Source organism: Lichenostomus cassidix, chromosome 7, assembly GCF_008360975.1.
Source record: "Lichenostomus cassidix isolate B80296 chromosome 7, HeHo_3.0, whole genome shotgun sequence".
Classification (NCBI taxonomy): domain Eukaryota; kingdom Metazoa; phylum Chordata; class Aves; order Passeriformes; family Meliphagidae; genus Lichenostomus; species Lichenostomus cassidix.
Genome location: NC_139488.1, coordinates 12,806,293 through 12,831,600, shown reverse-complemented (window position 1 = coordinate 12,831,600; position 25,308 = coordinate 12,806,293). Strand labels below are relative to the sequence as shown.

Genomic DNA, 25,308 nt, shown 5'->3' with positions numbered 1-25,308 from the left:
TAGTGACTAGCTTATTTTTGATGCCAGCCTTTTCAGTGGGCATCAAAATCGATTTCTAGGGCACAATGGCTGCCTGATATCCGGGTCTTTCTAGGCTGCTGTAGAGTAAATGTCTAGCAAGTGGTAGGCGCAGCTCTTCTTGCTGGTTTTTGGAACAATCTCTCCAGTGTTGTGAACAGAATGTATCCTAAACACTTTGTAGTCAAGTGTGTGGCTCAGCATAGGTAAGATTAGAATAATCTGCAATGATCACTCAAAGTGTGAAATGCTGGAAGGTTAAAATCCAGCCTCTGCACTGGCACTGACAGTTGGCCTTGCTGCTGCTTTCATGGTGATCCATCATGTTCTGTTAAATATGGGTGGTTTTTTTCTTTCATTATGAGGAACTTTATTATTTTCTGGTCTGACCTCACCCATTGGCAATTGGCAGACACTGAAATACCGTTCTGAAAGACCATCTCCTGGTTATGACAATTATCTCAGTAGAAAAAATTTACTGTATCCATATTGCTATTGAGGTATTAACTACTAGGTCTACGTGGAGATCCCAGGAGAATATCCTGGAAAACACTGCAGAGACAGAGTGGCAGGATGCTGCAGAGCTGGCTTTGTCTGGAAAGGATTTCCAGGGCAGACTGGTATTAGTGGCCACACCAGGCAGCTCTTATGAGGACACTGCCTCCTTCAGTGCCTGTTCTTGTCCCAGGGACCTTTGAGTTTACTTCCACTTCTACCTCATTAGCTCTTCCTGGTATCTTGCTGATAGACTATTAGTAATTGCATCTCTTTCATGTAAAAAATTCATTTTGTTTTATGTGGCTACTGAGTGTTTGATCTCAAGCCTTCCTGTTGTTTTAACACTGTGTGTCTCATGTGTTGCTAGTAAACACAGTAATCCCTGCTGTAATGTATCCTTGCATTAGTCACTCCTGTCAAAGGCTTGGTCCAGTGTCATTTAATGTAAGAAATTATTCTGTTAGCTTAAATGCAAAAATCTGTTTTTCTTTCCCCCCTCTTTTGTTTTTCCCCCCTCCATCCCACTGTGTATTGTATAGGCTTTTTATTTATTCTGCCAGATTGACTAGATTATAAATGAGAGCTGCATGTTGAAGCCTCTAATTTTTCATAAGTAAATGAATTAATTTATCATAGCTGTTGTGTTTTATTGCTGTCTCGATGCCAGACTGGCCAGCTTCTTTATTCCCCTTTTACCTTCTAAATACTGAATCCATGTCATTGTGTTTGACAGCTTTCTGGTTCCCCTGTCAGATGCAATTTGGTGCTAATCACATTTTCTTTGCTTAGTGTCAATGGTACAGGCCATGCATAATATTCCTGTATGTCCACTTATTTACTTGAAACACAGCTGAAATGTCTTGGGCATTAATCTGATGAAGCTGCTACATTAGAATGCAAAAATGATGCTTGAGTAGTAAGATAATGTGGTGTGGCAGATGTGCAGTAGATAACATTGAGGCTAAACTAGCAATCTTTATCGAGCTCTGATGCATTTTATTTGTTGGTTTTGCATACCTTTTCCTAAAAAAGGATTATTATCAGTTCTGGTTCATTAGAGTGGTGTCACTTATAATTTAGTTCCTTCTTTGTGATCAAACCACAAGAAACTGCTTCTATTCTTCCCTCCACTCCCCATTTTTAAAATACAGGGCGTTGTTTGTTTTGTTTTGTTTAGGTTGTGGGACATACTTCATATATGCTAACTTTTAATAGGAGTGTTCAAGCCTTTCAGTTACTCATTTGGAACTTCCTATTAAAACTGTTCATACATCTCTGCAGCTTTCAAAGCTGCTATTTACAGAGCCCTGAATATTTAAAGTTTCAGTAAGATCCAGCAGTCATTTATTGAAAACTAGAGCATGCCATAGGTGTTCCTTTCCTAACTCCTACAAAGGTAGGTTCGCAACAGTTTTGCCTTAACTCCATTGAAATTATATTTCTTAGTATGTTTTTTTCCAGTTGCCTAGTAATGGGTTTTTTTTGTGTGTTTTGAAATCCTTCTTTTCCAACAAAGAAAAGTGCATGTTTCTGGAAGACCTTGAAACTATAGGTCCTTACAGTGCATTCCAGGAATTTGGGTTTGTTAGTGTTTACCTACTGAATTATGCATTTTCTTTGGTTTCTGCATGCTTCTATCTACTCTGAAATCCTGGCTATCTGCTTCTCTGCTGCTGTATAGAAACAGTGATGATGGCTTGTGAAAGCCCAACTGCTTTATGGGCTGTTCAAATCTATTCTCCCTTTGAAAGAGTGCATTTAAATATGAGATTTGGGAAAGAATGTAGTGTTGATCTGTCATAAAATGGATGAATTGTGAGAAATTTACAGTTTATGAAAAAATTCAGGCAAATGTATGCTTGTCAGCCACATAGACAAGGATTTTTTTTTCCTAGCAGCACTGTCTACAGATGAGTCTTGCAGCTCAGAGTCTTCATTTTAGAGTACATATTGATGTTAGGGGTAAGAGCTTCTGTGGAGTGAATCAGCAGTTCTAAAATTTCCATCTCTTGGTATGGGAATTCTGTTCCCACACAAAGAAATCCAAATTTGGAAAACAAGCTTTATGGAGAGTACATGAGTTCTGCTTAACAATATTTGCATGTCTCTGCAGACAGACTTTATGTGCTCCCAATAAAGCTTCTTGGCAAGTAATTAAAGTGCAAGTTGTTACCTGGTGGGTGTTTCTAATGAAGTTATTTCGTACAACAGGCAGTTTTGTCTATTCTGTGAGAGCTCTGGGTTCTTAAAAACTGCAGATTTACCTGAAACCCTGAATAAAGAATTCTAATTTCAAATACCTTTCACAGAAGGTGTTTTCACAGAACACAGACATGTATACATGCAGTACACTTCTTGTACTTGGTTATTTTTGTAACTTCCCATTGTTAGTGCATAGATAGTGTGTGCTGTTAGTAACAAACAAGCTTAGTGAAACCAGTGCAGTTTTCTGGAGATATTTTCTGGAGGGTTTAGGTTCTTCATTTAAAATCAAGGAATTGGAATGTAGCTGCTGCGTTTTTTTTGTTTGTGGAAACAGAAAATGTTTCATGCCATTAATACATCATCCACTGAGAATATGGGGCAATTCTTCATATTGTCTTACACTCTTAGTAGTACATTTATGCCATGTTTTGGGGTGGTTTTTTAAAGTAATCAAATACAATGCAAAAAGATTCTGGTTTACTAGCAGGTCTGCTAGCTTTTCATTCATGTTCTTTTTTAGAATGCTTCAACAGTATTTGTATATGCTTTAAATTTTGTAGATTATTAGTTTCCCTTGTCAAAGGCATCTGAACTTATATGATGATAATGGAGCTAGAACTGGGGATGGGTTTTGTGGTACCTTAAAATCATTTTACCTCATTTAGGTAAAAATATAGGGCAGTTTGTTGTGCTGCATTATATATTTGGGCGTGGATGTGAGTTCTTTGATTTATTTCACTTATATTTTGTTGTTGATTTGGAAAATATTGAAAGAGTTCCAAAGTAAGATTGAAGTGAAAATATTCAACCGTTAGCCTCTGTGTTGAGACTCCCTGTGGTGATGATTAATTGGTAATGTGAACATCTGTGAAGGAATATGGAAGTGCCAGACTCTTCAGAGGGGCTATAACTGGTTGGTAGGCCTCATGTTCATAGGATGTGGAAGAAAATACCTACAATATCGATAAGTCACTCACTGTTAGTGTGTTTTTTTAATAATGCCTGAGGAAATATTAGTTGAGTGACTTCCTGATTGTTGATGAGGCTCTGATCTGGTTGGATGCACGCTACATCTTAGGGCATTTCAGCTGATGTTTTGGGTGACCTTGTTTTGGGGAGATTTATAGGCTAATCAAGTTGCTCAACACATGTTCAAGATGAAGAAAAGTAATGGTAGACTCCTGCAAGTGTGAGTGGGGATATGAATGAAATAGAGATGTGCTGTCAATTTACATGATTTCTGTTTCCATAGTACTGATTTGAGAATCTTGACTCATGGAATTCCAAAGAGGCAATGCAAGTTGTGATGAAGATGTACGACCCAGGATCTCCCTTTCAGTTGCTGATGTTTCGGCATGGAGTGGCTGGGGTGGACAAGTGCTATTTGTGTGCCTGTAACTGAAGCATGGCTGTTTGCTTGGGATCTCTGTCGTTTGAAGTGTCAGGCTGCTCTGGCTGTTCCCACTAACCAGGACCGTGTGCCATCATCTGCAGTAGAGAGAAGCATGTAAGGGGAAGGGTACACCAAGTGTGGTAGCTGACAGTATTCCAAGTGCCTGCTTGAGCTGGGCTCTTCCATCTGCTGGCAGGCTCCTGGCTGGCACCTGCCACCTTGCTGCAGTTGAAACTGAAACATACTGCTTGCATGAAAAAAATGCTTTTTTTCTTCTTCCCCCCAGACGTACCATATTGTGGCTTTAAAAGAGCCTAAAGAATGCTCTCTCATCTAGAGGCTTCTAAAAATGAGTGATTGTTTTTCAAAGCTTGCTAAAAATACTGTATGCAGGAAACCCTGTAAAGGTTGTTTTTCAGTAACATGTACTTACATACCTGGTGTGAAATGAAAGTTGAAGCAGTGCTTGTTTGGTGCTCTTGGATATGGAAACTTTCAGAAAGGGTTAGGTGCATAATCACATCAGCAGTTGTTGTCTCTTTTGTTCGCTTTTAATGCAGCTGCTAATGGATTCGGGTTTTTTTGTTGGTTTTTTCTTTTAACAAAACATCGGTTAATGTGAGAATTAATATCTGATAATGGGGAGCAAGAAATCTTTGAATGTTAATGGTATTATGTGTGCTCTTTCTACCCTTTTATATTTGCATTCTAATAGGATTGGAATATTTTAATGGCATTAAAAAAATCTGTAAAGAGATTGAGTGTGGGCAAACCCTCAATGATGCACTTTTGGATGAGAAATTTGGGTTGCCAGTGTATTTCACTGTCGGTGTAACAACTGTTTTGATTGCAGAAGGGAAAAAAGCTTTAGTAGTTAGTTGGTTATGTCCTGAGATCCTGTTTCCTAACCACCGAGTGAACTGCCTGAAGTCTAAAGTGATTGAAAAGTAAACAAAAATGTATTTGAAGTAATTGGATTTCAATTAATATATTTCTGCATTTCTTTAAAAGAATCATTGATTTTCAGTGATTGATCACCACTAAAACGTTGATATGCAATCAAATGTCTTTACATTAAATTTAACACTTTTTAAAATGAGGAAAATGCATTATATGCATATGTATGCAATGATACTTAGCATACATTTATTCAGAGTCTTAATTTTTACATTTAGCTTAGGAAATGCTGAGTGACAGTTCTTATTTAGTAGACTATTAATTCCTTCTTCATGGCTTGTGTCAAGCTAGTTTTAGTAATTGAAGTTCAATTAAAGCTGCACAGAACTAAAATGAATTTTAGTTGAGAAAAAATGGGAAACATTCTGGATGCATATTGGGAAGAGTTTTGCATGTAAAACTGATATATTGAACAGAAGCAGTTTGTAGATGATGCATGATAGGCTATGCAGCTGATAAGGTAGATGAGACCAGGAGGAATCTCTCAGGGTTTTGAAGTGAATGGTGCTCAGCTCTTGCGTTCAGTTGTTTCTCAGAGGCTGTAAGAAAGGAAGCCTAGTAAGCTTCCTTGCTTTTCAGTGATCAGATGATTTTTCATTGTGATGATGCTTCTTGTTGAATTGCCTAGATAAACAGAGATAAACTCTTTGCCAAGAGTTGTAATCTCCTGCTCTCAGGAACTTGTCATTTTATCTCTTTAGAAAGCTCTAGTTCCATGTGGTTAGGTCTGTGCTTTTGCCTCCTGTGAGTTTCCTTCAAATGTTGGACAGGAACATGCTACTTGAAAAAAGTTCTCTGGAGGGTAGGACTTGGCTGTGGAACCCTCCTACTTTTTTAGTCTATTTGTACTGCCTTACGGATGATGCAGCAGCCTACCTGTCTTGTGCTGTCAAGTTGTGGTTGAAGTGTAGATCAGAAATGATTGGTATACAGTTACAATCCTGGTGGACTGGGGTGACATGTCCAGAGACTAATGCCACAGATGAGTCAAGAGAAGCTGTAGTGTTTCTTGATGGAGTCTGAAAGCACAGAATGAGAGATGAGGCCTCCTGGTAATTACCGGGATGACTTTTGGATTGGAGCCCAGGGTAGGGGATGGAGCTGCCCTTCTTGCCTCTTCCCTGTGTTAAAGCCCTGACAGCCAAGTGGCTGAGAACTAAGGAATCATTAGTAGGCTCTGATAGAGGGAAGGATCCTGCAGACTTGGAAGTACAGCTCTGCAAACTTAATTTTGATTCCAAACTGTATGCTATTCCCCTGTAACCTAAGCAGCCTGTATAGGAAAATGCAAAGAGCAAAAATAAATTTTTACCACAAATATGGTCAGAACTTCTGTTTAGAGTACATATCCCTTGTCACATTTTTTTTAATGTCTTTGTGTTTCACTTGTGTTAGCCAAACTTACTTAAAATTAATTCCAAGTTCAAATGTAGGAAAAAAGTCTCTTATCTGCACACAATGTTCAATTCTGTTTTGAAATATCCCATGTAGGAGATATTTGGCAGATTTTCCTTTGTCACTTAATGTCTTTGAAGATTAGATGAATTTCTGTTGCTTCCTGTTTCTCAGCTTTTCTGAAATCCCTTGAGTCTCCATGCAAGGGATATTTGGGGGATGCACTTCTCCCAGGCATTGACCTTCTGGGGCAGGCTGATGGAAATGCCATTCTGGAGTGGTGTCAGTGTTAGACCATGGAGCTCCCAGTGAGAACAGCAAACTGAGCCTGGCCTTTGGGGACCACTCTGCAGCCCCAGACAGTGGTGCCTTGATTTAACTTCTAGATTGAGGTACAGCCTGGGAGAGAAAGGAGTGGCATTTTTTTTGTCTTAAACATCTCCCTCCAGTTGGTGTCAAAGTGAATAGTGGACATCCTGAGGCTTGCCAGCTGTGGCTGCCACTCATCACTCCGGAGTGTGTCATATGTTTTGGTTTGGGTTTTTGGGGTTTTTTTGGTTTGTTTATAGGTGTGGGTTTGGTGTTTCTTTTTTAAAAGTACACAGATGTTTAAATCAGAAGTAAAGATACTTACAGAAACCTTTGTGAAGACCAGTGTCAAATTCTGCAGCGTGTGTGACAAATTATTAATAAAAAGCTATTTAACTGACACTGGATAGAAACCCCTGAGACTCGATTTCAGCTAACTGTGAAAAAGCACCTTTAGTCTTTTGAAAAGAAAATAATTTTACTGGAGGATAAGGATTCAAGGCAGAATTAATGTATTTGTAACTTGTCTGGATTTTTTCTTTGTGGATTTTTTCCCCCCTTGGGTTTTCTAAAGCCTCAGAAGCCTCAAAGAGCAGCATGCCATTATGAAAGTGAGGCTTACCTGGAGGGGACTGAATGCTCAGTGTGGCATAGCCACAGAAGAACAGAAAGCCATCCACATGCAGAAACTGATTCAGAGGAGCAGGAATGGCATTCTCATAATATATTGGTTTCTTTTTCCATACTGGAAGAAAGATGTTAAAATAATCTTCCATAAAAGTTGACAAAGAACTGAATCAATATTGTTAGCTTTTTCTAATTCTGTTCAAATTTTTCTAATTTGAACATTAATGTATTTCAGACCATTTGAATAATGCTAGATAACAATGTGATGTGGCAGTGAGGAAGACAAATGTGTTTCTGCTGTGAATCCTTTCATGTACTAGCAGTAAAGCAGGAAAAACATTAATTTTTTGTTACAGAGTTTGGTGAGACCTCAGCATGGATAGCTGAGGAAATAGCCATGATCACTTTTCTGGAGGGACCTAAAATACTGGGCTAGTTTTGTGCCTTCAGTTTTGATGACTCTCTGTGATGTTCAAGATTTTGGAAGATGTAGGACAACTGAAAAATTTCAGGAGAATTTTCTATTAGCTGAAAGTATTTTATGCCTTTCCCGTTATGTTGTTTATTAAGCAGTTAAGCTTACTTTTGAAAGTGGAGCCTGGTATATCATTCACTTTGAGGGTTTTTATATAAAAGTGCTTTGCTTTATGAGTATAATTTAATCATTGGTAATGAGAAGTGGAAAATGGATGAACAAGCTTCTCTCTGAAAAAATCACGTTTGAAATTTCTGAGTAATGATCTGAATGGTCTGAAATCATTTATTCCCAAGACATATCACTGTTTTGCAGAATATTCAAACTACTGTAATCAAAATTAAACTATGCCCTAAGCATGAAGATTATTTTTTCCCAAAAAAGAAAGCTTTGGATCACATTAAACCAGTATTTCACAGTGATAGGACTCTGTTAATTGAATTCAACATTTTGGCTAAATGTATTCTTCAGTGTTTTTTGTTATCTAATAAAAATTTTAGTTTAATTAGGGTAGGTAAGAAACAATGCTTAGTATATTGCAGTATATTCAGTACAACAAAAAAGTTTCCTTTCTTTCAATGTTTTCCTTGCAGAAAATAGTCTCCTTAGGAAATGTTAAGATAATTTTAATCATTGCTCAGAGGTTAGACTTGCAATCCACATTTTTATAGCTAAATGTTACACAAAACTTTGCATCAAGTAAATGTTCAACACTGTACTTAATAGGGTATTGAAATTCAGCCTTAGAAATGAAGTTTGTGTCAAAATCCATCTAATGAGCAATTATAATATCACTTACAGAAAATGTGCTTTGGTTTTACTTTTTGTATCCTATCCTGTTGTGGAAGGACAAGGACATTACTAGTATTGCAGTTTTTGGAATGATTGTTATTTTTTTCTTGTGCATTCTGATTTAGTAAGATGTGTTCATATAGGAATAACAAGGATCAGTGCACGGGTAGCAGAAGGGTATTTATGTGATGTCTTGTCTGCTTGCAAACACATTCATGTCCAAGGTATGCATAACGTGTACATACATGGCTGCTACTAACTTTGCAAATACTGTTTTGCTCAGTTGAATTCTGAATTTTAACTCTCAGAAAACCTTAAAAGGATATTTAATTTTACTGTGGATCTTGGGCATGATGTCAATATTTAATTTGTTTACTAAGAAATTAAGAAACTTATCTATGAAATTATGCTGTGGGCAGCTAATGTTAGGGTAGAAAAATGACTGAAATTTATAATACATAGATCATTCTTTTAAGGAGTATAATGAGCAAGGCAGCAGTAGGATGTCTGTTAGGAACTGATTGCTGAAATGAGTAATTTTTACTGAAGATTTTTTTGTTATTACCAGGGCTGTGACTATCTCTAGAAATGTTACTTTTAGTTTCATTGTTTTCACAGTAATGGTGCATTACAATGTCAAGTCAAAATAATTTTTTTCCTAGTCCTTCTGTTCTGGTAGTTCATTTGGGAATATATATTTGTGTTTGGAACAGCTACATTGCTTCTAAAGTTCCTGAATATTTCACAGTTTTGCCTGTTACTGATCTTTGGAGACAATATAACTTTATAGGTTTCTTCATCAGTTGCTGTAGACTTCATAAACTGGTTTGCCTTTAAAAAAAAGAAAACACAGTTCTTCTGTGAGTGACTTTGTAGTCTTCTAATAATGAGTATGGTGCAACAATTCACATGAATTAGCCAATTGCTAAATACATTTTGAGGATTTTGTTGATATTTCTGTTGCATATCTTTTAAATGTCTCTCCCCTCTCCTTATGTTCCTCTGTCTCAAATTTTATGCATAAAAGCATCATGATGTTTAGGAGCTTTCTTTAGAGACAAGGTTGGAAGAGGTCAGCTGACTTCTACTGAAGCATATAGGAGCATGACGCTTCTGCAAATGAGGTCACTGTGTGAAAGGCAAAAAGTATTCATTTTCTGGTTTTTTTTCAATGGGCTGTGCATACTTTATTATAATGCACTAGAAACTGCCTAGGAATACTGTGTATTGACAGAATTAATAACAAACTAGGAGAGACTGATAGCATTAGTTTATCATTAGGGACAGACCTTTCTTTATCAAGGTGACAACCAGTTTTGTAAGCTTACTTTTGCCTTTCTAGAGCCTGACATATAAACTGTCAGAGACAGGGCAAATAATGCAGTCTCACTAAGTGAGGCATCAGTAGGAATAGGACTCTTGGCAGTTGTAAATACTGAAATGTTTTTCTGCACAGACAGAAACACAGTGTGAGAACTGCATGACGTGTGGCAACATCCCAAGATTTATCAAGCCTGTCTGTACTAATGGAAGTTGTTGTGTGTGCTATGCTGTACAGATGGTTTTACACTTTCTGATGGGTTTTACAATTCAAGTATTTTTTTCTGCTGCTTTTTTTTTCTATTTCCAAAGTTCCACTGCCCCATCCTGTAATGTCCTCTAACAAGATCAAAGCTGTTTAAAACCAAAGAAGCAGCTAATTCATATTCTGTCATTGAGTAATTGGGGCGAAAGCAAAAAAGTATTTTTGCACATGATGCATATTGTCAAATCAATGAGAGAGAGAAAATAAGAAAAGAATGACTTGGTAGAAGTTGGTCTGGGTTTCAGATTTATGTCTAAGAAAGCTAAATGCACACTTGGAACAATAGCCACGGGAACCAATTCCGTTTGTTTGGCACTTGTGAGGCCAAGGCTGAACTGTCATGCCTACTTTTGGTCTCCACTGGTGCAAGAAATACACTGACATATTTGAAACCAGCTCAGCATAGGATCACCAGCGAGCTCAGGGATTGAACATGGCTTGGGGAGAAAGGGTAAGTGAACTTCATAGGGTAAGGGAGAGTGTAGAGAAGACTACACCCTACCTTCTTGAAAGTCCACAGTGAGGAATGAAGAGGTAATGGACATTAAATGCTTATGAGGAAGATTCTGTTAAGATGTGAGAAACTTCTTTTTGCGCTACAAGGGTGGTCAAGCACTGAAACAGATGCCCAGAGGCTTGGGAAATCTTCATCCTTGGAGATGCACAAAAATTGGTTTGGCTCTGAGCAACCAGAGTCAACTTCAAGTTTGAGCCAAGTGCAAGTAGGACTTTACTTTGAGTGAAAGAGTTGACCAGTGACTTCCAGAGATCCTTCCAACCTAAATTGTTCTGTGGGACCTACTCATTAAACTGGAATCTGGAAAACAGATGAACGTTGAAGTGCTCAATACAAATTGGTTTTTAGCATCATAAGTCATTGCCTAGAGTGTGAAGAGCCATGCGATTTCCTAAAAACTTTAGTTATGCCCTCTGGTCTTAGTTGAAATGGTATAATGTCTCTTCACCACAGTTTACTTTGGTTTACGTTTCTGAGGATTTTCACATGCCTATATAATCCAAAGGTTAACAAGCTATCTTGGAGCTTATTAAATTTTGTATTAGATATGTTTGGTTGAGACGCTGGAAGAGTAAGAACAAGTAAAAATTGCTGGTAGTGCAAGTACATCTGGCAGTGTACTAAAGGCCAATGCTTTCCTTAGGTGTTTATAGCTAGGGGGAGTTAGAAGCTTCAGCAGCAGCTTCTGGCCCTTTTGTACAATGCTGTGCAATGTTTCAGCCACCTCAAATGGCATCATGGTGATCAGACAGTCCCTGGGGGTTTGGGAGATGCTGCAGGCATGTACATGGATGTGCTGAGAAGGATACACAGGATATGAGTGGAGTGGGAAGGAAACTTCTGGGAAGGAGCACTGAGGGGGCTGTGGCTGCTAACCAGTGTGAATCCAATGCCTGCTACCACCTCTCACAGGGCTGCATTGAGGCTTGCTTGTTCCCACTTTGGGTTCTTACAAAACCTGCTACAAAGCCCCAGCAGTGAAGAGCCACTGAGTTTCTTCCTGTAAGAAAATGCTCAGCAGCAGTCCACTTCTACATTTCTTTCTGCCATAAATCAGGACTGTCCAACAGTCTGGATTTTTGCAATCTATCAGCTTCACCAGGACTTGAAAAGCATCTGCAAAGCTGCAAGAAGAGGTCAATGCTGGAGAAGTCTGCTGAATGCCAGGCAAGGTGCATGCTAAAAGTAGGAATGCCTGTGGTGCAGTAGGAACTGGGAGCAGCTTGAGCTCTCCTCATTTGGCTTTCCACCTCTCTGCCTCACTTGAGCATACGTAGGTGGCTTGGAGTATCCAGTGTTACTTTGGGTTCTCTCTCAACAAATATGCATATTCTGTCAGGTGGGGTTTGTGTTGTTGTGTAACCAAGCAGTTAATTTAGTATTGAAGTACTATTCCAAGCTAAGATAATTCATATTATGAAGTTGCTATAATTCACATTATGAGAGAGAACATCTATTGCTGCTTACTCACAGTATAGTAACTAAGATGTCATTTTCATTTCTAAGTATAGACTGTCTTATTTCATAGCACAGTAAATTTTTCCTTTTCAATGACTGATTCCAATAAGTGCATTTGACAAGCATGGTTCTAGTAAATAATGCAGTCTTTGGTATTAATTATCTACATTTTTATAGTGCCATTTTAAATGGACTTTACAAAATTAGCTCATCTTCTATAAAGTCCATATAGGTGAAAGTACTCAGTTTTAAGTTAAGCAGAAAAGAAATAATCAGTCTTGCATTCCACAGTCCTTCTTCAATTTGTTTTTTTCACTTCGATAGAGGAAGAATAAAAGCAAAGGGCATTTGTTATCTAGCAAAACTGAGAAGCTATTTCACATGAAAACATAATGAGTGTGACAGGCTACAAATAGCATTGAACATGAATCTTTTACAGAAGAAAGGAGAAATGTCCTTTGGTATATTTACTTCAATCAACCCTAATAAGGCTTGTTTTATGTGTTTTATGCATCCGCCATCATAATTATAAATCCTTGACATTTTAGCACTAGCATTTATATCTGCCAGGGAAGCTACCCGAAGTCAACCCTCAAGGAATGTCTGTATTGTACTATGGATCTCCGTAACAGCTCTCAAGTAGTTACTAAGTGGCTTAAAAAATTACATCTCAGTCATGCTTGAAGGGCTCATCAAACTTCGCCACAAATATCAATGTTAAGTACCCAATCAGCTGCATTGTTTGAAGTACAGTCACGTGTGCCCATGGAGGAATAGGTTGGACAGGAAGAAGAATTATATAAGGGCTTATCAATCAGATAATTTTTTTTTTCATGACCTTTCAAAAGCTCCTTTCCCTTCTTCCTGAAAGAGCTGGGTCTTGAGCTGGGCCTGGCAGCTGCAAGGCATACTGCTTCTCTTCCTATTGAATATTTTCCTTGTATTCTTGGAAACTTTTCTGAGCAGAGGCTACCAGTGTTCATATGTGTGCAATAGGATTCTGTTCTTGGCTTCTTTTGGACAGTACCAAAAAAATCTGAATAACAAGGATAGGAAAAGTATCAGGCGGTCTTTGGGAAGATACTTTGGTGTATGTCGTTTTGGCATGTAGGTAAACAAGATGAGCTAATCACCATAGCTTTCATGTAATATATCTGTAATTTGTTTTCATATGTAGGTGTGAAGGAAGGCTTGCCATATGGTGTGTATATTGGTATTTTTCCTTGACAGCCTTTATTTTAAGTTTAAGAAATTCCAAGGCATACTATTATGCAAGAATACAATTTCAAACACTCATCAGTATATACCAGAAGAATACCTTGAAAGAATGTTGAAGAAAGGTTGTAGAACTCCAGGAAAGTTTTAAATTGAAAAATTAAATAATGCTTTCATCCATTTTGAGGTATCCTAATTACCTTAGTTCTGTCTATGTTGCACTGTGACCAGTCTTTCATCTTTTAACCATTTGAACAGTGTTCTTTCATAAGTAATATACAAAATCTGATTTTACATTAATTGGTTTCTGAAGCAGCTTTGACAGTGTCTTTGTGAAGTTTTTTTTTCTGGTTGAACATATGGTTTACTTTGCTCTCAGTCGTCTTGTCTCAATGTGAAGTCTTCTTGTCCTCTCGTGGGCTTAAGTTAAAAGTATAATTCATGCCTATAGAAGAGTTTCTGTTAGGAAGATGAACTGCAGAAATGTTCCTGCCGTTGTTCACACTTGGTGACACATATGTGCACAGTGCTCTGGGGTGCTCTCCTGGGAGCAGGGACACAAACATCGGCCCAGCTTTGTTAAAGGAGACAGATCTTTCACTATCACAAGATTACAGACAGTGGTGGTCTAAGGAAATGTTAACTCAATGATGTGTTGACAGAAATTTTCTTTGTGTGGTTCAGAGAGCTGAAGCAGCTGGAGATGAAGAGCTGCTTTGCTTCCTGGTTCAGTTCCCTGAACTGCCCCACTGTGGGCCTAGCAAGTGTAGCACTCGTGGTTGGGGAAAGAGAAAAATCAGCATACAGCAGCCTCAAAGTAGATGGCAGATTTTGAACTTAAGATGGTTTGGTGCAAACTGCTGGCAAAAGAGGTAACCTTGCCCTTACCTTGTGTCGCTGGTGCTTGAGTGTTGTAGATGGCTGGAGTAAAGAACTGACCTGGCCAAACTGCTGAAAGAGAGGGGTAAAAAAACCAAATGAATAAAGAATCCCTTGATCCCTTTTTGCATTGGTCATGTAGGTTGCTGCATATTGCTGCATTGGTCAGCTGCAGCCTTTTTCCATCTGTTGTTCATAGGTGCACGCACCTGGGGAGAACTGACGTTCTGATCTTTTAAATTATCTATAACTGTCATTTTGGACACTGCTGTTTTCTGGTATCAGTGTGTCACACATAGAGACACTGGGTATCTTTCTCTTTCTTTGGTATGTATGTGTAGCGATAAGTGCAAGATTAGTCCTACAAATCCCAAACTGAGGGAGCAGAGAACAAGGTAATGTGGTACTGTGGTGAACATCAGTTTCTGCTGTAGCTTAAGTCACCACTTCTCCTTATGTCATGAAGCTTGATGAAATAGTTACTGAGCTTTTCATTCACTCCTCCTGACAGCTCTTTGTTACAATTCAGGTGCTTTCTGTGAAAAGTCTTTACTAATGGACCCAAAACAGGGAGAATATTTTAGCCACATTATTTTGTGAGCAACTGATAACCACACCCAGAGAAGCACTGGCGGGAGCACTGGCGATCAGAAGTAAAGATATGGGTTTAAAAAGTATTTTTTCCTTAAATGGGCATTTGAAGTCATGGACAGAGAGTACCTGAACAGCAAACAAACATGTCTGGAATGAACCCACAGTTTTACTGTCTCCAATTGTCTGCAAGTGAGAGAAGAATTTAGATAAAGTGAATGTGGGGAAAAAAAATTTCGAGGAGAAACTTCCATCCAACCTGAATGAAAAATTTAATACAACTTGAGCATTTAATTGCTTTTTGTGTTTTTGAATGTATCATTTCAGCTGTTGAAAATTGTATCCTTTCAGTCATGTACTGATGCAAGCCTATGACTGAGAACTTCTCTTAGTGATTTTATCCTGACAGTAATTGAAAGCTGATTAATTTAATTGCAAACAAGCTTGTGTTTTGCCATTTCTTCCTCAGTACTTCGTGTACATGCCTGGTGTTCAGGGTCAGAAAGGAAATAGTGGTGTCTATTTTCTAATTCAGTACAGAAAAGCTAGTAAAATATACAGGTTTTAACCTTATTAACAGTAATCTAGTTGTCAAAAATGTAGCTGGAAGGGAAATAATTATGAAACCTTTTATTTAAAATGGTGTACAGGGCAGTGTAAAGCCAGCTGTTTCTGACTTAACAAACACGTGCCTTAAATCACTGTTATTTGTTCAAAGGTGAGGATGTTTTTCTTTAGAATTCTGAAACTCCAATGTTTAATTAAGCTTAATTAGCAAGTACTGAAACAAAACTGTTGCAATATTAATATGGAAGGATTTCTTTTGCTGCCTCTTGTGTGTGTGGTGTCTCTCCCAGTGCCCAGGGAGGCATGGCTGCAGTGTGTGCCCTTCGCTTGATCTTAATTGAATGACTGTCTTTGGGAATACAGTCACAAAATTTGTACATAATCTTGTTTCACTTTTCTGCAAGCTTTATAATTGAAATATCATTAAAGTTTTGGAAGAACAGTGCTACAGGTCAGCATACAAAGTTAAAATCTGGCTGTATTACAGTGCCTTGTAATAAGATACCACCAAAAATGCTAATAAAATGGAAGTACTGGTTATTGTTGCTTTGTGTTGTGACTATGTCAGTGTTGTTAGAGAATTTAGTAATCAAAAATTAAAGATAAGTACTAAATTTTGATAATTTATTGATTTTTCTAGGCAACTGGTAGGATGTTAATAGAGATTCCAAGAATAATGGTTTTAGAACCATTTCACCTATATGGAAATACATGTATATCTTTCACAATAAATATTCATGTTCTTTAATTAACCTTTAAAAAAGAAGATGCCTGACTATACCAAGTGTACAAAATTGTACAACTTACACAGTTTACAAATGTCTACAGTAGTATTTTGATGTGTTAAAAAACCCCAATCAGCTGACATACTGAATTCTCAATATTTGTAAATATTGAACTGGTAAAGAATAAACCAGTGTTGCAAACAGTATTGTTGTTTTCATTATATGTTTTTGGGGGTTTTTTAATGTGTCCTGAAATTCTTTTCAATCAAAAGAGTTTGGCAGTCTGTTCCAATTAAAGAATTTTCCATACTGGAAATGAGAAGTTAGTTATGAGAATTATTTTTGAGTAGTTAATTTACATAACTTTAATTGTATTAATTCCCTTTGAAAGGCTGAAGCAGATACTTATACTTTGATTGATTAGCAGTGTATTTGTGTTAGAATTGCTACTGATAAGATGCTGCTGCAACTGTAGTCCTGAGGAGTTCTCTCCCAAATAAACATTTTAGAAAACAAATGGCTGTTTATTCCACTATGGAGGAAAAGGCATCACATCTCTGCTATCTCCACAGGCAGTACTGTAGCATGTCCTTTCCACACTCTGAAAAAAATGGGAGTTTAACTCTGGATCATGTTAGTTAATTACTGGTGTGTTCCATACTGTAAAGAAATACATTTTCCTTGGTTTTTTTTAATCTGTCAAAATAGTGCCTGGGTGTAGACTAAGGAACTGTGGGTTTCTCACAGAAGTCACTCACAGAATATCAGCCGTGAGAGACTTCACATTTTCAGGCAAGTGTTGGGCCTGTGTGGTCTAGCTCAGGTGGAATTTTCTTCCAGCTGTTTGCCAAGCTGTATTGGCTTACACCTGTGCCCAATCTGCTCCAGCTTGGAGTGTGGGAATGGAGTGCTGGGATGAGTATGACTGGGAAGGGGAGTAATGTTGACTTCTCTTCTTGTGCCTTTGCTGCAGGAGTTGGGAGGAGCCAAAGTGTCTCCATCTGCTGAACCTTCTTGATTGGTGAATGTAAGTGGCAGGTACATTAAGGTGCTTTGATAGAAGCATCGAATTGCTTGTAATCCTTCCACATAATTAGGCAGGAGAAGATCTGCAGGCTTTCTCTGCACTTGGGCACTGTGATTTCTGCCCCTCAACCTGCCTGAACCCAGATCATTTCTGAGCACGTGTCAAGGCAAGTGTTTGACTTGTAGCCTGTCAGCTCTCGAGCAGTGCACCCAATGCTAGGGCAGGTGCTTCAGGGATCCCAGGTGACATGAGGATATTGTTGTTGCAGTCGAAACTCTATTTCAATCTGGGCCCTCTGCGGGTGGAGTGGGCTCCGCTGGCACCCTTGGCCCCGTGCAGGGCGAAGCCTTTGAATGCAGGACTCCCTCAGTCCCCAGGGGCACCCCTGTCCCTGCACTGAGGGGCCTTTCCAAAGGAGACCTGGGGACCTGGCTGCTGGCAGATGACTGTGGTGAGGAGCAGGAGCAGCCTTGCTGGGAATGCAGGGAATGCCTGTGGTGTGGCCATGCTGCCATCGGCTTCTCAGGGCTGGCAGGTGGGTAAGGTGCCATATCTTACAGTGTTGGGAGTCTGTGACCTGATTTACCTGTTAAAATAATTTGATATTACCGTTTCTGCATAAGATTCATTTGAACTTCAGGGGACTAAGGAAAGGTGTGGTGCTTAGATAGCACAGGATGTGATAGTGTCATAATGGACATGAGGCTGTGAGAGAGGCTCTGTCAGGGCCAGGCTGCTGCCCTGGTCTCTGCCCGTGACCACTGGGAAATACTTGCAGAAAGCACATAGAAATAGGTTAATTATAGCATCAGTTTGTCCTGGTTTGCTCTTCTGTTTCATACTGGTACATGTTTTGGAGGTTTCTGAGACTGAGGTAGTGCTTGTACCTATCCATTAAACAGCTCTTGCTGGTGTTTTCCATCACTTTGTCTAATTTTTTTTTAACCAATTCCTACTTTTCACCTCTGCAACATCCCGGGGACAGTAAGCGTAGAATATTCCAAAGTAATATAGTGTTTAATACTCTACAGTGTGAAACCAAGGGGAAACTCAGCTTGGTCTAGTTGAAGAATTCAGTTGTTCCCATCAAATCACAGCTGAGTTCCATTTGTTCCATTCTACCTTGTGGATGCCCAAATGAACTTTGTATCCTGCTATTACCTAAAGTGCTTTCAGTGCCACAGTCCTACACAATGTCCAATTTCCTCTTCATTAGTAACAGCCTCTTTCTTAGAAATTAAATTTCCACAGTGAAAGTGAGACCAAGAGAGCAAACCCTTTGGTGTACAGGGTTTTTACCTGAATCAGGATGAACTTTGATAGCAGCATGAACATGAACAGTCATTTTAGAAACAAATGAAAGATACAATAGGATGGGGTTTTCTGTTTTGTTTCTTTTTCTTGGTACAGGAGAAAATTGCTGTGATCTGTTGGTGTCTGATCTCAGTCAGAGATATATTTTGGCTATATGTAATTTTGGGACATAATGAATGCAGTGTGAACACTTGGGTACTTTACATGTTATGCAGGAATGAGGTTCAAAAAGAGTTGTTCTTATTATTGAAGTTAATATTTTCTATATGCTTTGGACAAATAAAACCCCAATTGTGTGTTGTAGAAACTTAGTTATATGGCCATGGAAAGGAAACAGGCTCCACATGGAAAAAGAGAGCAAGTTTTCTACTGAAGTATTTAAAGGGGTTTGTGTGTCTCTGAAACGTGCTTTGGTAAATATGAGCTGACACATTTCTAGCAACCAAATTATAAATGAGTGGAAGACCTGAAAACGTCAGTTTCTTCCTTTTAGAAGCACTTCAGGATTTTTCTTTCCTTTTATACATTCATTTCTTCCCTTGAGCAAATGAGTTTGTTTAAACGTTTGTTTCAGTACACTGTTTTTCATAGGATATAATTGTTGACACTTCTTGGAAGTGTCAGAGGAGATTTGATGTACTAATATTTTTATAGGAGAGAGCATATGCATACCTTAAAATAACACAGAGAGAGATAAAAAGTAGTAAATCAATCCTTTAAACTTGTTTCTGTGTATATCTTGGTATTGCCTAACCAGTTGTGTGTGTTGTGGTATAATTCCCATGATTAGCTGGGAAAAATATTAGGATGATCTGAAGGAGTTCAGAAAAGTAAAATAAATGAGCACCTTAGGCAAAGTGTTTGCCATTTAAATGGCAGAAGAACTATGTCATGTCACTTGGTGGGGCAGGAAAGACACTTAAACTTCTGCTCTTACCTCCTGTGCTTTTGGAGAGGACTCTGGGGTGCCAAGCATCCTGTTGGTTGAGAACATCATGTCTACTACTTCGTTTTAATAATATTTTTGTTTTCTCAGAGCTGTAACATACTTAGCTGTTTTCCTGGAACTGTAATAAAGTTTACAACCAGCCACATGTGAGTCACTTCTTGATGAAGCTGTGTAAGCACTCTCTGATCACTTTATACTAGTAGGAACCAAAAGGATGTTCCTTGTGAAAGGCCATGTTAGCAGAGACAAAGAATAATTATTCTGGTGTTTTTTATCATTTTAATGTCCACATTGGTGGGAGCTTGGGCTGCAGACTTTGTATCCTGTCACTGCTTACTCTTGGCCTTCCTGTGTGCCTGAAGTGGTGGAAGAGCCAGTGACTGAGGGAGAGTTTTCAGAAACAGTGTAGCTGGTGCACGCTTGCACAGCAGGATGGGGGGAAGGGATGGATGTGTAGTGGGTAGAGAACTGCCAGGTATATGTGTGCTGTGCTGGACCAAGAAACTTTCATCCTTACAGAGACACAGATTGGACAACCAGGGAGGCTTCATGCTCTGTCTTTGTGCTGGGTGCATCTTGTCCTTGGAATGTAGTTATGATGTTCTTACAAATAAAATGTGCATCTGCTCACTCAGTGCAGCTGCTATGGTTGTTTTACCTTTGTGCAGCATGTCAGTCAGTAGCGCTAAAATTTTTAGGCTAATAATACCCTCTACCCCCAAGAATTAAACGCTGTTCTGTGATTTTAAACATGTTCATCCCTAAGTGTTTTGAAATAATGTAAAATGCTCACTAATGGTAGCATGCTAACTCTGAGAAATGTGTGTCAGCACAGGGCAGTGCTGAAGCATATACTTAAGTCATATTGAAGTCAATGTATGTAAACACAAATGTATGTGCTTTCTGCAATCTGTATGTTTGTTGTTAGCTGTTCTGAAATAAGATCATTATTTTTGTACTTTAAAGGAAGTATAAGTTTTATTTTTTTAAAAAAGTGAAGTTTGGAAATACTTTAAATATACAAACTGCATTATCTTTTGTTTTGATAGCTGATTGCTGTTTATGATGAACAAGAAGCTCCCCGTAAGACTGATGGCACCAATGGCAATTTGACAGACAGAAATAGCCCAGACTCATTTGAGACAGAGGTAGCAACTCAGCTGGCTGCCTTTCAGCCCATTGGTGAGATAGAAGTGACTCCTTCTGCCCTAAAACTGGGTATGTATATCTTATATGGTTATTTTTTTTTTCATTTTTCTTTTTCTCTGTATGTCTGTAATCTGATTTTGTTCATTTAAAGGCTTTTTTTTTTTTTAGCATCCCATTGTTTGCCTTGCAGTTCAATCAAGGTCCTTGAGGGAAAACCATATGAGAAGTGTCTGAGGTCACTTGGTCTGTTCAGCCTGGAGAAGGAGAGACTGAGGGAGGCCTCATTGTGGTGTAAAGCTTTCGTGTGAGGGGACATGGAGGACCAGGCACTGATCCCTGGTGACCAGTGATGTGACCCAAGGGAATGGCCTGAAGCTAGTCAGGGAGGGTTTGGGTTGGATGTTAGAAAAATATTCTTCACCCAGAGGGTGGTTGGGAACTGGAACAGGTTCCCCAGCACCAATCCTGACAGCATTCAAGAAGCATTTGGACGATACTCTTTGGCACCTGGTGTGACTCTTGGGGATGTCCTGTGTCCTTGAGGAGGACCAGGAGTTGCTGGCAATCCTTCATCATAGTATTCTGAGAGCACACGAGATGAAGTCTGTGCACAGTATTTTCAAACAACAAATTCATTGGAAAAAAACCCCCAGCTTTGTTTTTGAGGAACCTGGGTTCAATGAGTGTAAAACTGCTGAGTGCAAATACTTTTACCAGTTACCTGAGCTAGTGCCTTGTTTTGGGCATGGGAGGTGGGAAGAGGGATATTCTGGCTGCAAACAGTTCAGCTCTGTGCCTTTAAAGAAGTTGCACAACTGAGTCCATTTGCCTTTCTGACTTTTAAGTGAGCAGACTGTGATTAGGAAAGGCTGCTGCTTAAATCCCTCTTATATCAGAGGGTCCTACATGAACTGCTGCAACTCTGGTGCCCTGTGTTAAGTGTGCCTGGATGGCCAGGAGTTCAGACTAGTTTCCAATTATAAAGAGCTGGAGTTGTTGAACACAAAGCAGTTTGAAATACCTTCTTGGATTGAAAGTAGGCTGAGCTGTCATGTAAGTACTATATACAGAAGCTTTCAAAACCAGATTGAAGGTGACTGCATTGTCTGTCTGCCTGTAAAGCAGCATTTAGCAAATGAATAATGCTCAGGAGAGCCTGCTCTGCATCCCACCAGAGGCCAGTGCCCAGTTCACCCTGTGTTCCTGAGTGCTGCTGGCAGTCTCCAAATGGTGTGCAATAAAATCTGAGTGTGGGCAGCTGGGGTAAGGATAAAAGTACTATTTCTAGTTGTACTACTGTCATGGAGTAGTCTGATTACAACTTCAGGAATGGAATGCTCACTTGTCTATTTGAACTATATTTTTAATGGAAAAGACTAATTAACTAAAGCAGTGAGCTAAAATAAAAATTCTACTAAAGTTCACTGGATAAGGCTGTGTAACTTGACTTCTAACAGAAGTCTGTGCACATTTTTGTGCCTACTGTAGAAAAGACTAAGCTGCATGAGAATTTTTAGTGTGAAATGTGTGTTAATGGATCATATCTGCATTTTTCTGTATCCTAGAACAGAAATATCCTTTTCTGTATTTAATGATACAGGAATTTCTCATAAATAAAAATATTGAGAGAAGACTTATTATTGACGTAACTTGCATGTATTTGTTGGTGTTTTTTGGTGAGCATGAGAGATATGGAATACCTTGTAGCTCAAGGTTCAGTGGTTGAAAGTTTTGCCACTTCATTTTTTGCATATTTTAAAATTGCACTGTTATCACATTTTTGAATGTTTCAGAAAGTAGAGATTGTTTTCCAAATACCTCTGAGCACTATTTAAAAAAACAAAGTGTTTTGTCTAGCATACTGTTACGTAAGTTGAGGGTTGGAGAGAAGAGTACTTCAGCCTCACACAGTTGTGTAAAGCACTTAAGTGCTCAAGCTGTTGAGCTCATCAGTAAGCTACCACATAGTTAATTTCCTACTATTTATGAAATCCTACTATAGAGCGTAAAGGAGATGAAATATAACACGGGAAGAGCAGTCAGGGTTTTATTTTGTTTTCAGTGCAATTCTAGCATATATTTGAACTTAAAACGGTGCTTGCTTCTTAAAAGTAGAGAACATAAATGTTGTGGGTTTGTCTCATCAGTTCTGTTTCAGATTGGTTTATTTTACAAGGTAAGTGAAAGATTTTCTACCTGTTAGTCCTATAACTCAGTTTGTGCCCTGAAATGTAATTGTTTTCTCTTCTGGATTTTACATCTTGGTTTACAATTCTTTGGACTTAATTTTTGCCTTTGTCTTTTGTGTACAAGTCCCTGGTCCTTAAATTATGTGCCTATTTCCATTAGAGGCAAATTGAAACATAAATGAAGAAATAGAAGGACAATTTGGTTGCATCAATATCATTGATGCATGAACCACAGTAGTCTGGCTTCCTGTCTGAGTATTGAATTGACTCCCGCTTTCTAGCAGAAATAAATAATATTAATTTATAAAGCTGTTTTTATTTTGGGAGCAAGGATGTGATTGAATATATACATAGGGAAAAAGTGTTGCTTTCCATGGTAGAGCTGTGCTTCATAGTAAGAACTATCATGTGCTTACCTTTTTGAGTATTTTTACAGAATGCTTTAAGGAAGGAGATTAGGGGAATTCATCGTTATATGAATTATTGGATTGTGAGCAATTTTGCCTGTTAATTTATGTTGGATGTTTTATATTTTATGAAATCAGATCCATGGTTTTATGTAGAAACAATATCTGGCTAATTATCTGCTTGTGGAATACTTAGTGCTTGATGCTTAATAAGCATGTGAAACTAAACACTGCTCTTGTCAGATGTGAGAGAATTGGCACTGGTTTTAGAAGAGACACATGAGATACTGCCTGAAAACATTCCTATCTTTTATAAATTGTATATTTGATCTAGTTGAGTTAATTGTATGTTATACAAAATCCTAAAGCCCTTTCTGTTTATATAGGGATGGCAATAATGATTTTTATTTTTATTTTTTTATGGTTACTTCTTTGAGGGTATTTTTCTGGTTGGTATTCTAGAATACTGATCAGCTTGACTGTCTGAAATTATAGATTTTCTATTCTGTAGTTGGATACCCTTTATTTTTTCCTTTATCGCCTGTAACTCTGAAAGTGAGCCAGAATAAAAACAAGCTTATATTTGACTCAAAAGCTAAAAGAACCTTATATTTACATTCCTTCCAAATACTGGCAAAATTTTAGAGCAAAAAAAAAGTAAGTTTGATCTACTGGATATCAAATTACTTTCTTAATACTTAGTATATATCTCCTTAGAACAGTTCAAGAAGTTATTCGGCTGTTTGTTTTCTTTTCTCTGAAATAAACACTGCTCTACTTTTAAAGCTAACTCTGTTCTCAAACACATGCAGTTGTGGGTTTTTATATTTAATTAAGAAAAAGGCAAGAAGACCTCAATTGTTGGTGGACATGGTATCTTCTCTGTCCATAACATGAGATGCAAACAGATTTAAGTGCCTCCCTCCCTGCCCCACACCACTGGATTATCATGTGCTGTTGCTGACAGTGTCTTTTAGTAATGAAAAAGTAAAAATCCTAATTTGACAGAACCTGTTCTTGGGTAAAGAAAACATTTTATGCGACAATACAAATGGCAATAAAGCACCTGCTAAGATATATTACAAAACTTAGAGAAACACACAACTGTTTAATGTGTTCAGGCAGCTGTTTGAAACAGGGAAAAATTGATCTACTGATTTTGTTGTTTCTGTGGATACGAGAACACTGAGACACAGTTGCTAAGATGGCAGCAGAGCTTGCCTTTACTGTTTCTTGTGAGCAGAATTTCCTAGAGTATAATAATGATGTGGCCATGACAACAATTTTCAAAGAATGATACAGGCAACAAAATGCTGAAATAGCTGATTTACCTTTGAAAAATTTATTGGAGGTAAACTTCAACATCTCTAACCTCAAATACAATTGCAAATTCTTCAATGCCTTTTTTGTACCATGTTTCTTAATTATAAAACTGTGAATAGACAAAGCCCTGCAGTGAACAGTGAAATCACAGTATGCTGAATACTTTGTAGCTGCATGACTTCAGCCCATGGTGAGTGTAGGGTAACACACATCCCAGGGAAAGAGTTTATGGCCCTCATAAACCATCTTGTAATTTTCTGTGCACCTGTAAGCGTGCCAGTAGCTTCTGTTTTCCTTTTGCACCTAATAGTTTACTGTTGTTTTCTAGTGGTTTTCCCCACATGGTAGGTCGTGGAACAGGAAAGGGGGAGTTATTTTCATTATGTCAATTTGTTTTTTCCTTTTCAGTCCATATGGGCAGGAAGGAGAGAGCAGTAATTTATTTACGGAGGAGCCGTTTTATGGACAAGTCACTCTGAGCTGGAAATGCCTTCAGGACTGGCTCGGTGTTTTGCTTGCTTCATTTGGTAAATGATGCTCAAGTAGACACAAACTTAGTTGCTGCTTTTCTCTTGCTTATCTCCTTGGTGTTAAGTAGTCAGGATTTTGCCTGGAGGAAGACAGCCAGTATTTAGACATACTTATTACTTTTGAATCCTAAGGTAGGGAAAAAGTAAGATATAAACTAGGCATCTCCATGATTTTTTGTTGTTTTATTTACTCTTTTTTTTTGTTAATTTGGGA

The 25,308-nt window shown here is 38.4% G+C and overlaps 1 protein-coding gene across 7 annotated transcripts in view; it reads left to right on the top strand.

Annotated features, from left to right (window-relative positions):
• The window catches only part of PARD3B (par-3 family cell polarity regulator beta), a 398,314-nt gene that overhangs the window by 100,083 nt on the left and 272,923 nt on the right, over positions 1–25,308 (top strand). For 6 of the 7 annotated variants that reach the window (XM_085066249.1, XM_085066251.1, XM_085066248.1 and 3 more), the window contains exon 3: positions 20,546–20,714. In XM_085066249.1, the coding sequence (XP_084922375.1) occupies positions 20,546–20,714 (169 nt within the window). Of the gene's footprint in view, positions 1–20,545; positions 20,715–25,308 lie in introns of those variants that run through there. The other variant, XM_085066253.1, reaches the window with a different exon arrangement.